Source organism: Setaria viridis, chromosome 5, assembly GCF_005286985.2.
Source record: "Setaria viridis chromosome 5, Setaria_viridis_v4.0, whole genome shotgun sequence".
Lineage (NCBI taxonomy): Eukaryota > Viridiplantae > Streptophyta > Magnoliopsida > Poales > Poaceae > Setaria > Setaria viridis.
Genome location: NC_048267.2, coordinates 25329413 through 25343899, shown reverse-complemented (window position 1 = coordinate 25343899; position 14487 = coordinate 25329413). Strand labels below are relative to the sequence as shown.

General features: G+C 47.3%; 2 protein-coding genes across 2 annotated transcripts; both read left to right on the top strand.

Moving 5' to 3' along the window:
- Positions 1-5299: 5299 nt before the first annotated feature.
- Positions 5300-10539, top strand: LOC117858373 (IAA-amino acid hydrolase ILR1-like 1). The gene is made up of 5 exons (XM_034741433.2): positions 5300-5734; positions 6864-6989; positions 8119-8433; positions 9057-9185; positions 9943-10539. The coding sequence occupies exons 1-5, from the start codon at positions 5381-5383 to the stop codon at positions 10354-10356; spliced, it is 1338 nt and encodes a 445-aa protein (XP_034597324.1). The 5' UTR covers positions 5300-5380; the 3' UTR covers positions 10357-10539.
- A 1691-nt stretch (positions 10540-12230) lies between these two features.
- Positions 12231-14468, top strand: LOC117858709 (serine carboxypeptidase-like 50). The gene has a single exon (XM_034741835.2). It carries the CDS (start codon positions 12831-12833, stop codon positions 14217-14219), a length of 1389 nt encoding a protein of 462 aa, XP_034597726.1. The 5' UTR covers positions 12231-12830; the 3' UTR covers positions 14220-14468.
- The last annotated feature ends 19 nt before the right edge of the window (positions 14469-14487 follow it).

Sequence of the window (14487 nt, the reverse complement as noted above, 5' to 3'; positions counted from 1 at the left end):
TTCTGATTCGTAGTCAAATGCGATATCCACTGCGCTATACGGTCAACGTACATGGTCAATCCGTTTTTTTATAATGTGTTTGTTCGCTAAATGATTATTTTTACGAGGCTTAGGTCTTGGTTCTTGCATTTTTCGCATGAAACAAGATTTATCACCTGGTGCTCCATAATACTATACGTTCTCCGTCCAAAAAAATAATCATTCTAAGATTCAAAATTTATCAAAAACAAGTCATTCTGTCACATTTGGTATGTGCATGTGCATACGGTATCAGTTAGTACCAAATATAGTTAATAAATAGAGGCAAATAAAGTTATTTTACCTCATTATTTGTCCTAAAATTTACTCTTGATTTTTTTATGGAGAGAGTATGTGTCAGACTTAAGGTCATGTTTGGATTAGTTAGATATTATCAAAAATATGGTATGTAGTATGTGCCTTATAAAATATGGATTGGTAAAAGCTTGGGCCTGTTTGTATCCCTGCATCGCGTGGGGCTAGATTGCTGCTTTTAGCTGTTAATCCTCGATAATGTCCTTTGCTTTTTGTGTAAGGATAGGTGATGGCATTGGTGGGCTATTTTGAGTAAGGGCAGCTCCATTGCTGTGGTCAAATTTAACTATCAGAGTTCGATGAACTGGCTACCGTTTGGAGGCTGCAGTGCAAAATCACTTCCCAGGGATCCACAACAAAATAAAGAACGCGCGCTGCCCTAAAGTCCTGAGTGGCACAGATTATAAAGTTATTTTCATAACAGCAACTTTTTTTCTGAAATGAATTCATAACAGCAACTCTTTTATCAAGAATATTTTTTATAGAAATCTCTAATTAAAGTTTATAATATTTGAATTAGGGAATTGAAAACCTAAATTAACTTGTAGTATTTGTGATAAGACGAAGAACGTCACATTACTAGCAGGACGGATAACATACATCATTATAACTCTTTCACAGCATTAGGTTGTCCGCACCGGTACCCTGTAAACGATCCTCCAGTACCGCGGTAGTGGAAAAAACCCTGCACTGCAGGAAGGCGTCCGCTACCCAAGCGGAGGGCTGATGGTCCGTTACCCGCCTCCCGACACCACCAGCCCCCACACCCCCCTCGCACCTCCGCTCGGATCCGCCACCACCATTGGATCCGTCGCCGCCACCATCGGGGAGGAGGAGGGGGCCAGCAGGGAGGAGGAAGGAGCCGACGGGGAGGAGGGGAACGACTGGGTAGAAGGAGAGAGGGAGGGAGGGGAATAAAATATGTGGTAGTTGGTATAGAGTATATAAGATATAGAGTAACACGGGTGTCGGAGAAATTGATATAGAGGAGAGAATCTCGATGACTAGAATAGAATATTCCTTATAAAGTATGGAAATAGAGTATGACGAGTGCGGACAGCCTTACGTCTATCTACTCGCTACACAAATCTTGGGGAAAAATCAACCACCCTACGAACACTCAGATCATGGCTAGTTGGCTGACAAGACCGCTCAGTAGCCACCCAAGCCACGGCGCCGGAACCATGGCATCCGGAGGGCGCCCGCGGCCGTCAGCCTGCGATCAGGGTGACTCCGCAGCAGCCCTTTCAAGACCTTTGTAGCCTGCCAGAGAGAGCACCTCCCTCGGGAACACCTGCCGCAGGTGGCCGCGGTCTCGGCGGTAGAGCTTCCGCAGCCGCGCCGCCTGGTCGTGCGCCGCCACCCGGTCCAGCCCCGGCCACTTGACGATGCCCCTGGCGCCGACCACGTACAGCATCTTCTCGAGGACCCCGGTGTCCAGCTTGCCGCCGAAGAACGGCACGCCGGTGCCGGCGAGGAGCTCCGCCATGATGCAGTCGAGCCCCCACGTGTCGACCCGCCCGTCGTAGTCCTTGGAGCCAGGAAGGGCTCCGCGCGCGGTACGGGCTCGGCGACGCCAGCAGCCCGGAGTCGTCCTTCTCCGCCGCCGCCAGCGCCGCCGGCTCCGACATGCCGAAGCCGCAGATCTTGTAGACCATCCTCCTCCCGACGACCGCTCCGTCAGAGACCACGTCCTCCTGGCCGACGGCCACGTTCTACGGGACGATCTCCCTGTGGAGCACGCCCGCGCCATGCATGCGCGCTCTCCACGCCGGCGAGGAGCTGGCGCATGGCGTCGCGCACCTCGCCCTCCTCGAACGGCAGGCCATCGCGGCGCCGGAGCTCCATGTGCTGGCGCAGGTTCATCGGCCCGGCGCACTCCGTGACGAGGAAGCGGCCGCAGTCGCCGCGGCCGCTGATGTCGGCGTGGGTGGCCAGGAGCTGGACCACCGACGGGCGGAGTCGGAGTCGGAGCCGAGCGACGGTAGTTCGAGAAAACTGGAGCCAAATGGAAAATCTTTTGCTGGAAATTAAATTAAAGCCAAATTTAACATGCAGAAATTTGACAATATTTTATTTTAATATTTACTCCTTTTAATATATTTATATACTTCTTAAAAAGAGTGGGCCGGCGGCAGTGGTGTTGATGGTTGTTCCGCATCCGCACGGTAGGATTTTTCTCTATGCTATGAAATGTGTATCCATGTACTAGTGGTCATGAAATAAATTGTCCACGAACTTCAGTTAATTAAATTTTGATGGCTATGCGGTTTGAATTCATACTCTAATTTTGTTTCACCCTGCCCATAGTGTGGGCACAAGGCTATGATATTTTATTAATAACTAGGAAAATACCAACAAATTTTTACTTAATCGATGAAGCCATGCCACATTATGTCAGCCACGCCGCATGAATCTGTGATTTAGTAAATATGATGTCACACGAACAAAACTTATTTCGATCATAGCTTGGAGGTTGTCCTTGTATTACGATAAAAATCTGACAGCTCGAATCCAAAAATCTGCAAAAGCAACATTGCAGGGCAACTTATTTTGACGGATTCAAGTTAAATAAATACAGCCATAAACATCATGCACATTGTAGGATCTTCTTTACCCTTTCTCGTCTCCTTTCTTTACTTCTCTTTTTTTTCCTTTCTTTGCTTTCTTTTATCGCTTCTTCCTCTGTAGGAGGGGCTGAACTCGAGAGGCTCCATTGCGTCCGGAGCTGTAGGAGGAGCTTGAGCCACAACCGCCCACCGCTAGATCCGTCCCAGATTGCTGCTGCGAACAATCGTTTCAGTCATACGCAAAATTTGGTATTGCCCACCAGTCACCACGTTAATGTTCTTGCGGGAATGTGCAAACGGAAGTTTTGTAACCAAGAACATTCCATGGCAGAAAAAAAAACAGAATGCCTAGCAACACATGCATGGAGATGGAACTGGTGAAGCTTTCTCACGACGCCATCATCCAACCATGCAAAGGCGAATAAGAAGAACCATTGACCAAAATGTGCTGCGACGATAATTACCAGCAGATCATACATGCATGAAGTAGAAAACGAACGTATCAGTCATGACGAGCCAGCCGCGGCACGCGAGGGCGGCATGCACGCTGCTCCTACGGTCGCTATCCTCTCTTCTTGGCTGCTGCGCTTGTGGACTTGAGCCTGCTTGGTTTTGCCACCGCATCACGCGCGGACGGCTGCGGACTCGGCGTGTTCATGTGCCAGGACGGGGTTGTAGGACCGGGACGATGTCCCCAAGGGCCGAGGCCGCGCCCTCTGCGTGCACGAGACCACCGGCGTCCGGCTCTCCGGCCACCGCTGCTGAGGAGAGGAGAGCCGCACGCCGGTGCGCTGGCCATCGGCGAAGGCGACAAAAGAAATTATCGGCCAGAACTATCGAATTTTTTGGGCCAAGCTCGGTCCACCAACCATTTCAGTTGAAAAAAAAGGAAAAGATCCTCCGGACGTCCCTCAACTATTACCGTAGTTCGGATTTAGTTCCTTATACGCAAAATCAGGTATTCAGAGTCCTCAACTCTTGAACCTGTTTATTTTTGTCCCTCACTCGTTTTGACGGTGATTTTGCATGGCTTGCGCGTGGGCTCCACATGAACAGGTGGCGGTAGGCTCCACATGAACAGGTGGCGGTAGGCTCCACATACCATATGAATTTCTTCTTCCTCCTCTCTTCCTCCTCCCTCCGTCCCTCTCTCTTCCTTCCCCTTCTCAAGCAGCACCCGGCGCACTAGTCCTCGGTGGTGGTCAAGGGTGCAAGGCGGCCGGGATGGCGCAAGCACGGCTAGACCCCAGCGGCTGCATGGCATGCGGCATCGCCGGCTCACAGCTGGATCCGCCGACCAACGTAGACATGAGCGGCCCCAACCCGGCGATGGTCAGCTAGCTCGAGCGGCACAACTTGGCCCCTGGTGGTGACCTAGGGGCGCGAGGAGGTTGGGACGACGTCAGGGGCACTGCGGTCGCTAAGGGCGGAAGGGATGGTGCGGCCATGGCCAGGCTCCGCACTGCGGCGTGGCCGGCTCGAGACTGGATCCGTCAATCGGTGTAGACATGGAACCTGCGGGCAGCCAAGACCCAGCGGCGAGCGTCGGGGAGCGGGGATACAGGGAGAAGGAAGATGATGAAGGGAGGAGGAGGAAGGAGAGGGAGAAGAAAGCCAAATGGTTTTGGAAGTTGAGGGACTACGAATACGATTTTGCATATGAGGGACTAAACCCAGACTACGGCAATAGTTGATAGTTGAGGGACGACGAGAGGACTTTTTTCAAAAAAAAGTTAAATAATTAGTTGGGCCACACCGTTTTTTGGGCATGCAAAAATCGGCTCCATGCGCTCCAAGGCCAAGTGCCGGGCTGTGGCTTAGCCCAGGGAGCTTAGGTCGGGTCCGCAAAATTAGTACAACATATATTTCTATCTCTTTCATCGCTTTAAAATTAAGTAGAGATAGAGCTAGAGAAGAGATGGATATAGAGATAGGGAAGAGATAGAGATTGACAAACAACGGGAGCACTCAACAAGTCAACAGAAATGGTGTGGACCGGCGAATTAGATCTGGGTTGGGCTTGGGCCTGTGCTGTCCATTTGGGACCAATATCCAATTGTGCTGCTCAAAGCAAAATTGGTGACAACCAACAGCACAACCACTCTGCAACAAGGACCTCTTCCTGCAAATGGCTGAACGACAAGAACCATCCGTTCAGATGACACATTCCATGGGCATCAAATCAACCAAAACGTCTCGGAACAAAAGACTGCCCAGAAAGGAAAAATTGGTCGAAAGCAGAAATGACCGCACACCCCAGCAGAGCGATGAAAAATGCAGTAGCACGAAGCAGGGAAAAGGAAGGAGAAGAAAAAAAAATGGGAGAAGAAACAAAAATCAGCCGCCGCCCTCGTGTCGTGTGCGTTTGCCTCGTCAAAAGCGAAGCCGCCGCACTCCTCACCTGACCTCCGCATCATCAGTTCATCACTCACCAGCAAACCAACCGCGCAAGGCGCAACCGAACCAACAAAAAAACCATGGGCACCGCTGCGCCGCCACTCCTGCTGGCGGGCCTCGCCCTCGCCGTCCTCGCCGCCGCGGGATGGCCTTCGGTGGCGACGGCGGCGCTGGAGGACCCCGCGGGGCTCCTGCGGCGGGCCAAGGAGCCGGATTTCGCGGACTGGATGGTCGGGGTGCGGCGGCGCATCCACGAGAACCCGGAGCTGGGGTACGAGGAGTTTGAGACCAGCGCGCTCGTGCGCCGGGAGCTCGACGCTATGGGGATCCCCTACAAGCACCCCTTCGCCGTCACCGGGGTGGTCGCGACAGTCGGCACCGGCGGCCCGCCCTTCGTCGCGCTGCGGGCGGATATGGACGCGCTACCGATGCAGGTCTGTTGCTGCCTTCGATTTCTTCTTCGGTTGCGCTGGCTCTTGCCCGCTATTTGGGTTCCTCTGCTTCCTGAATTTGCTGCTGATTGAAGAAAATAGATATTGGTTTTGCTAAAGATAGAGGCGGGAGGTCCTTGGTCTATTTATCGAATTCGTTCCAATCACAACAATCACAAGCTTCAAAATTGTATCTTGTCCTCAGTAGTGCTCATCTAGTTTGGCAAGGGTTTGTTTTTGGAGCCGCTTGCATAGTGGAAACTGCATTTCGTTCGATATTTTTAATGCTGTCAATTTGCAATCAACGTACTTAATAGGCTCTGCTAGCCTGGTAGGTATAAAACGGCCTACCTGTATATTGGAGGCCCTATTGCGAAATTTGGCATCTGAGGATTGATTTAAGAGAAGAGGAAAACCTTAATTTCAAAGAACTTATGGGGTGCACCAGAAAGCAACTAATCTTCCAGGGTTTGCGCAACCTTTGCAGTGGAAAGGGTGCACATGTTTGCTCTTTGAAATTTGTTGCAGAGCAATACAAAGTAATGACCAAGGGTCACCTAGGCCAGCACGTGTGATATCGAAATGGTCTAGGAAATTGTCAATATCGCATATAGTTCACGGCAGACATCCTGGTTAGAAAAGGGTGGTACAGGTGCCAGCCTACTCCTAAGTAGTTCCCTAGCTGGCTACCTGTCCCTCCTAATTAGGAACATACGGAGAAAAGACTTTAGCTTCTCACTGGGAGGAATCACATGGGCTGCCTATATGCATATGTGACAGTCAAGTGAGCCTTCAATCATGTTGCAGGTGGTGATTAGTGATGAGAGTATGAGACAAATATGTGATTCATGTAGATTGCATAACTATGATGTGCTTATTGAACTGTATTGATATATATATTTTTCTGGTGCAATAGGTCTATTATTCATATGATCCAATTGATTAATGTTCGGTATGTGGAGAGCTGCTTCTCAATGTACTAAGCCCCAAATTTTAAACCTTGCATAATGCATATTATCAATTTTCAGTTATTTATTATTGATAAATTTAATTGCGGTAAGTTTCATTTGCCCAAAGTTAGATACGACTAGTTTATATCTGTCCAAGTTAAAATTCATGTCTTTTTTTACAGGAAAGCGTGGAATGGGAACACAAGAGCAAAGTTCCTGGGAAAATGCATGGATGTGGACATGATGCTCATGTTGCTATGCTCTTGGGATCTGCCAAGATCCTTCAGGAGCATCGTGATGAGTTGAAGGTTGGTTAAAATATTTTTCTTTAGTTATAAAGCAAAGCGAAATTGTAAGTTTCTCATTGTGCGATGAAAATTTCTGAAATAATTAATATTTTCAAACTTTGGGTGAGATATCAGAATTTTTTTTAAATATGGATATACCATTAATTGTTGAAGTATTGAGGTTTAGCAACAGTTGTATACTTGTATGTCCAATCCTTCATTTCAGCAGACAGCCAGAGACAGATATCTTGTTTATTTGATACTTTGTTTTTGTGTTGGTCATATAATAGATTTTCATGGTTTACGTAGCACCTGTTATGTATTGTAGACATAATCCCTGTGCACCATCCCTGCCACCTCCAAATTTATGTCCACCAATGATAGGGAGATTTGTTAATTGATTTATGAGAGGATACCCTTCAGAAAACCTATAAAAAGTGCTTAACACTTGTATAGATGTGTTAATTAAATAATTAGAGAATAGCCTTCAGAAAACCTATGGAAGATGCTTAACACTTTGTATATAGCGATCTTTTCCTTACTTTAATTGCATTAAGCTACATGTTCTCACTTCTTTTGGAGATTTGGAAAATGATTAGGATGCAGACTCTGTTTTTTGGCATTTTCTTTCTGAAAGAAATATAGAAGTGAAATTCATTTGTCTGATAACTATTACCCAATCCTAGTTTTTAACTCCTTGATCCCTAAGACTGCAGAGCGTACTATACTATTATCTATTGGTAGTTTGCTTATATTTTGCGTAATTTAAAATGGGTGTATATTTTGTAAGAGGTAGCTTCTTTTAGTCTAAGGAAGTTGTTCATTCTTTTTATCTCAGGTTTAAATCTGTGAAATGCAATACATTGTTTCTTTCTGCCTTTTTTTATTCGTCTATACTTCATTTCTTTAGTCAACCTTTTGCAATAGATTTAGCATTTTTGTCAATTGCTTATATTACTGTTTTTAGGGAAAGCGAGTAATTATGTTTAGACAGCACACAACTAATCCTGATAGTCCATCGGCAATTCTCCTTATCGAATCACTTAGTTCAGTTGCCTCCATATCAGTATATGAATTGACTTGTAATCATTGAATTTTTATCACCTAGAACAAATTTCAATGGTTATGAATATCATGTTGATTACTGTAGGGCACTGTAGTCCTTGTTTTCCAACCAGCCGAGGAAGGTGGTGGTGGGGCTCAGAAAATGATAGAAGCTGGAGCAGTGGAAAATATTGATGCCATTTTTGGGATTCACATAGCTGACTCTATTCCTATTGGTGTGCTGGCATCCAGGCCAGGGCCTATTATGGCTGGGAGTGGATTCTTTGAGGCTGTAATAAGTGGAAAGGGAGGGCATGCTGCACTTCCTCATCACACTATAGATCCGATATTGGCTGCCTCAAATGTTATTGTGAGCCTTCAGCAACTTGTTTCCCGGGAAGCTGATCCCTTGGACTCACAGGTACCATCTTACCCTTCACCGACTTAATTTGTTGTTGCCTGCCATAAATTCCCAAGCAATGAATCATGATCTTGACAACCTTTCTCTATATCTATTTGTATGATTGACATAACTCCCTTCCGCAGAAGTTGCATGATGTACTGTTCTGTTGGTCTAAATTGCAGAACAAGCATAGAAAATTTTTTATAAAATGATTTTGCTATGTGTGTAGATGATTTATTTTAAATTGGTCAAGATCGTGTTGAACTTTTTATCCTGCTCTTAGTATGGAAACAACCCAGGAGGCCAGCCCAAGTTTGCCTGTACTTATTAGAACTAGGCAGCACAAATTGTTCCACATCCATTACTATATAACATTCAAAACTTAAGTTTTACACTCTTAAGTTGTTTGATAGAGGAATTTTTAGTTCCATATACAAATTAAATGATAGCAGAAATAGGTAAAATTAGATTGGACCATTGAAGCTGAATTTTGGCTGTTTATTCAATATGTTACTCCCAGAAGGCCAGGACCCCATCAGTTTGTTCAGTGCACTGACTAGCACTTTCTCTATGTTGAACCTTTGGCAAATTTACAAACCAGTATATAAATTGTTTCCTTTGGTCCATGCTTTGTTCTGCAGGTTGTAACAATTGGAAAATTTCAAGGAGGTGGGGCCTTCAATGTTATCCCTGATTCAGTAACAATAGGTGGCACCTTCCGGGCCTTTTTGAAAGAGAGTTTTAATCAATTGAAGCAGCGAATTGAAGAGGTAACAGCATTAGTTACTTGGGAACTTATTGTAACTGAATAGTCAGTTTCTTAATTATTTTGTGCGGATCAGGTTCTCTTGGAAGAAAAAGGACTCAAAATTGCGTTAAATAAATGACTGCTTGAACTTCTTGTTAAGATCACTATGACTAACTACAGTAGTAATTATTGAATAGATGAATTTGCACATTTTATTGATAGCTGTAGAAAAATGGGTACTTGTAAGTGTCACCTCATCCTCTGGCACTGGGATGTTATCCAATTTAAATATATACTACAACCAGATAAACAAATAAGCTGGTGCGCATCTAAAATGTGGGGCATTCCCTTATTCTCCATCTTTACTCGATTGTACTGCTTTTAGCTTGAACACAAGAGCAGTTCCTGACTCTTATTCTTTCATGAATAAGGTTAATTGCATGGATACAGGACCGTGTGTAGTTTGTTGTTTGAGCATGCATAATAGATTTTTTTTTTCCTTTTACACTACTTTAATGAAAATTGCAGCTGCAGCCTTGTAGCTTTCACTTTAGTAATGGTTTTACTGCACTTGCAAAACAAATTTTCTCATAGCTAGTAAGTGTTGGAAGGTCAGCAGATGGAAGTGTCCGGGTCACAATGGTCATAACTCTGACAGTCATCTTATCTGTGTGAATTACCCACTATTCCCCTCAAGAGTTTTTCAACAATTTACTTGAATTTCACTGTGGATTGTCCTGCAGCAGATCCTCAGCTTCTCTCTGTCTTTCATGTCCCAGGTAATTGTCTCTCAAGCATCTGTGCAGCGGTGCAGTGCTACTGTGGACTTCCTCACCAAGGACCGCCCTTTCTTTCCCCCAACCATCAACAGCCCTGAGCTCCATGATTTCTTCGTGAATGTGGCCAGCGAGATGGTTGGCTCCAAGAATGTGAGGGACAGGCAACCGCTGATGGGTGCTGAAGACTTCGCCTTCTACGCCGAGGCGATCCCCTCCACCTACTACTATTTTGTGGGAATGTACAACGAGACCCGCGGACCACAGGCGCCCCATCATTCACCCTACTTCACCATCAACGAGGATGCCCTCCCCTACGGGGCGGCTGCACAAGCAGCAATGGCTGCTCGCTATCTTCACGAGCACCAGCAGCCTGCTTCTACCCTGGATAAGGCAAAAACCCATGATGAGCTGTAGATAGTTACTGTCTGCTTCATTGACTTCTGATGAAATGCAAATGATAGCATAAGTTGGTGCAAATAGATTGAGCCATCGAAGCTGAATTTTCGGCTGGTCACCTTACCTTTCGCCAAGTTATTCATCAGATGTACATATACTCTGATATTTGCGCACTTTTCATAATAATCGCTTGCTCAATAATTGTGCACTCTGGTATTATTTAGCGCGATGCTGAAGTCAGCAAATAATGTGGGAAAATTGGTTCTTCAAACCTGTTCATAGTTCTTATCGTCTGCGGTTGCTTATTGCTGTCGCGAAGACGATGAATCGCCAGCTTGACGGCCAAGGAATTTAATTTGGCTGTTCAAACCGATATGTTTATTACTCTCAGGATCTTCTGTTCTGTTCACCAGGAGCATATGGTTTTCGTGGTAAATGTATTAACGATGGGCGTAGTGGGCTTCCAAATTTTGCCAGCTCCTCCGGTGGTATGAGCTAGGTGGGTATCTGTAACAGCCCTCTACTTGGATGAAGTTGCGAGTAGATATGTGGAAATATTTAGTGGAAATCACCTCTTCGGTGGAAACATGAAAATTCTTCTTAAAAAATATATAGAAGTTTTTAAAATTTTTGAAACGATGCGCATCTATATCCATCCATAGATGTACTTTGTTGCAAAGTTGAGATGCAAACTCGTTTTGTAAAAGTTCATATGAAAATGACAAAGTTCCAAGTGCTTGTGTACTAGAATACATATGCCTAGAAATTTTGTCTCCTAGTGCACATGCATTCGAATTCTGTCATTTTTGTATGGATTTTTCTACATTAAATTTGCATCTTAATTTTTGCAACAAAGTAAATCTTTAAATATATTCTGAATGCACATTGTTTTTAATTTTTGGAAACTTTAGGGTATGGCTTTTAGGGGAGGTTTCACAATTTCACGTTTCCACCGAAGTAGTTTGCACTGGATTTTTCCCATCATCGAGCCATAAGCATTGTATGTGCTAGTTCACTTAAACCTATGAGTAATGTAAGTAAACAATACAATCTTTTCTAAATCAGCCTAGTTCTAAATCTTTAGTTTTCAAGCACTAAAATAGCCATTGTAACGGCTTTTCTAAATCAGCCTAGTTCCAACTTAATATATATATATGATATCGTATTTAAATCAAGAAAATGAAAATGCTGCTGCGCTCCGATGCAACTTATGGTATATGTCATCATGCTCACCGTAACCTAGAAACCTAGTTTAAGCACACCCATGTGAACCTTGACTAATAGCAAGGTAACATAATGCTTTAATCTGGCAATGCTACTTAACTAGTGAGGCCGTATTTTTTTTTCTTTTGGCATGACGTGATTCGTTCTGAACGCCTCACTAGTATTTGTACATGTTTAAGGTAATGAAGCACCGTTACAATCAGAAGAAGTGATATTAAATGTTGATTATATCCGGACAAATGGATTAGAAAAAACTTCGTTCACGAGGGAGCTGGTCTCCATCTTGCTGTGCTTAGCAAGCAATCAAATTAAATCAAATTCATATTTGCTACTTATGCATGGCATCTACTGTGAGTGCTAGTCTTGGACAATAGCTGTACAAAGTACAGGCAATGGCGTAACAAACTCGAGTCAAAATTATATGTAGACAGCTCAAGCTCCATTGATCATTTTTTTTCTAAAAATATAGCTGCACGTGTGCTGTTTGCTACTCGTTCCGTCCCAAATTGTATTTGTCCCAAATTGTAAGTCGTTTTGATTTTTCTACGTGCATAGTTTTTATTATGCATATAAATATAGTGTATATCTAGATGCATAACAATATCTATAATTCTAGAAAAGTTTAAACAACCAACAATTTGAAACGGAGGGAGTTGTTGCAAAATATTGCTAGTGCTTGTTAGTCGTTTTTTTAGTTCTACTTTGTAGTACTCTGCTCTGTCTCTGTTTTCTTGCCTCCCATTTGAGTTAAGAACTTACAAAATTCCAGCATTAGATTCAAGAGCTCTTCCAGCTGTTGTCTCCGCTCACCAACCAGGGAAGAAATATTGTTCTCACTGACCAGAACGGTCGACCATCTGGAAGGAGCGGCTGTGGAAGACTGGAACTTGCTTTTGTTGTAGTCGTGAGAAAATGAAACCAGAACCCTGTACAAATCCAGGCATACTGCACTATTCATCAGGTCAACCTTGCTACTGATTACTAGCTCATCACCTTTCTAGTCCAACAGGGAATGCATGGGAGCTTGACTGACACACGCAAAACAATTGAGTTCTTGTTCAATAATCTGAGCACACCTGGCATTGAACTTCTGCCTCACCTGCACTGTGGCGCCGCGTGTTTGGAAACTCGTCTGAGAGACTTTTCTTTTGTCAGCTAGGCTTCAGAGATTTTTCAGCCACGTAAACATATTTAGGGCGCTCTGATGATGGTGTAAGAAAGACTACGTTCAAGCACAGGCACGCAACAGCATTCAGGCAACACGTACCATGGCATCTCCGCTCCCGTTTTCCCTCCTCGTCGTCATTTTCCTCGCCCCCGCCCTTCATGGCTCAGCCGCGGCGGCGGCGTTGTTCCCCAGAGAAGCCCTCCCGACCAAGTCCGGCTACCTCCCGATCCCACCGGCGAACGCTTCTCTCTACTTCGCCTTCTACGAGGCCACCCACCCTGTGACCCCGCCGGCCTCCACGCCGCTCCTCGTCTGGCTCGAGGGCGGCCCCGGCGTGTCCTCCCTCGTCAGCAACTTCTTCCAGATCGGCCCCTACACCTTCGCCGCCGGCCGCAACAACAGCTCCGCCCCCTTGTCGCCCAACCCTTTCGCGTGGAACCGCCGCTTCGGGCTCCTCTTCGTCGACAGCCCGCTTGGCACCGGCTACAGCTCGGCGCCGTCTCCCTCCGCCATCCCCACCAACCAGTCCGTCGTCGCGGAGCACGTCCTCGCCGCGCTCCAGTCCTTCTTCGACGCCCAGCCGGCGGAGTTCCGCGCGCGCCCGCTCTTCCTCACCGGCGAGAGCTACGCCGGTAAGTCCATCCCCGCGGCCGGCTCGCTCATACTGGCCACGAACCCCGAGCTGCCGGAGCACCGGCGGATCAACCTGCGGGGCGTGGCCATCGGCAACGGCCTGGTCCACCCCGTGGCGCAGGTGGCCACGCACGCCGACACCGCCTACTTCATGGGGCTCATCAACGACAAGCAGAAGCGCGACGCCGAGGCGATGCAAGCGGCGGCGGTGGCGCTGACCAACGCGGCGCGCTGGCGCGAGGCGTCGGACGCGCGGGCGCGTCTGCTGTCGTCGCTGCGGAACGCCACGGGGCTCGCGTCGCTGTTCGACGTGGCGGTGGTGACGTCCCTGGAGGCCGAGTTCGCAGGGGCCGCCGCCGTGGCCGAGGCGCTCATGAACAGCGCCGAGGTGAGGGCGGCGCTGGGAGCGCGGCGCGCGTCGGAGGGCGGCTCGCCGTGGCAGCTGGTAAGCCCGGCGGTGGACGCGGCGTTCCACGACGACGTGATGAAGAGCGCCAAGCCGGACGTGGAGGCGCTGCTCGCCGGGGCGTCGGCGCGCGTCCTCCTCTACGAGGGGATCCGCGACGCGCAGGACGGGCCGGTGGCGGCGGAGGCGTGGCTGCGGGAGCTGGAGTGGGACGGGCTGGCCGCGTTCCGGGACGCCCCCCGCGCTGTGTGGCGGAGACGGAGAGGTGGCGGCAGCGGGCGAGGGAGGCTCGCCGGGTACGTGCAGAGGCACGGCGCGCTCGTGCACGTGGCCGTGTACGGGGCCGGGCACTTGGTGCCGGCGGCGCAGGGGCGGGCCGCGCAGGAGATGATCGAGGACTGGGTGTTCGACAAGGGCCTCTTCGGCGGCGACGCGGCGGGCACGCCATAGATTCAAAGACTATAGCACGCACACGTCATGTTGATCTGATCATTTCATGGTGTATATATAACAATAAAGCTCAGTGTGAGTATTCCAAATAAATTAGGTTATACCTCTGTGTATAGTCTGGGCCAGATTTCTGGATTTCATGATCCCTTCTATAAATAAGTGAACAAAGATAGAGATAGGGGAATGACTATGTAACAATCGAGTAAAATCTGGGATGCTGTTAGTCGAATTTTAGACCAACAGGGTGAAGCAACGTAGCAATAATGGG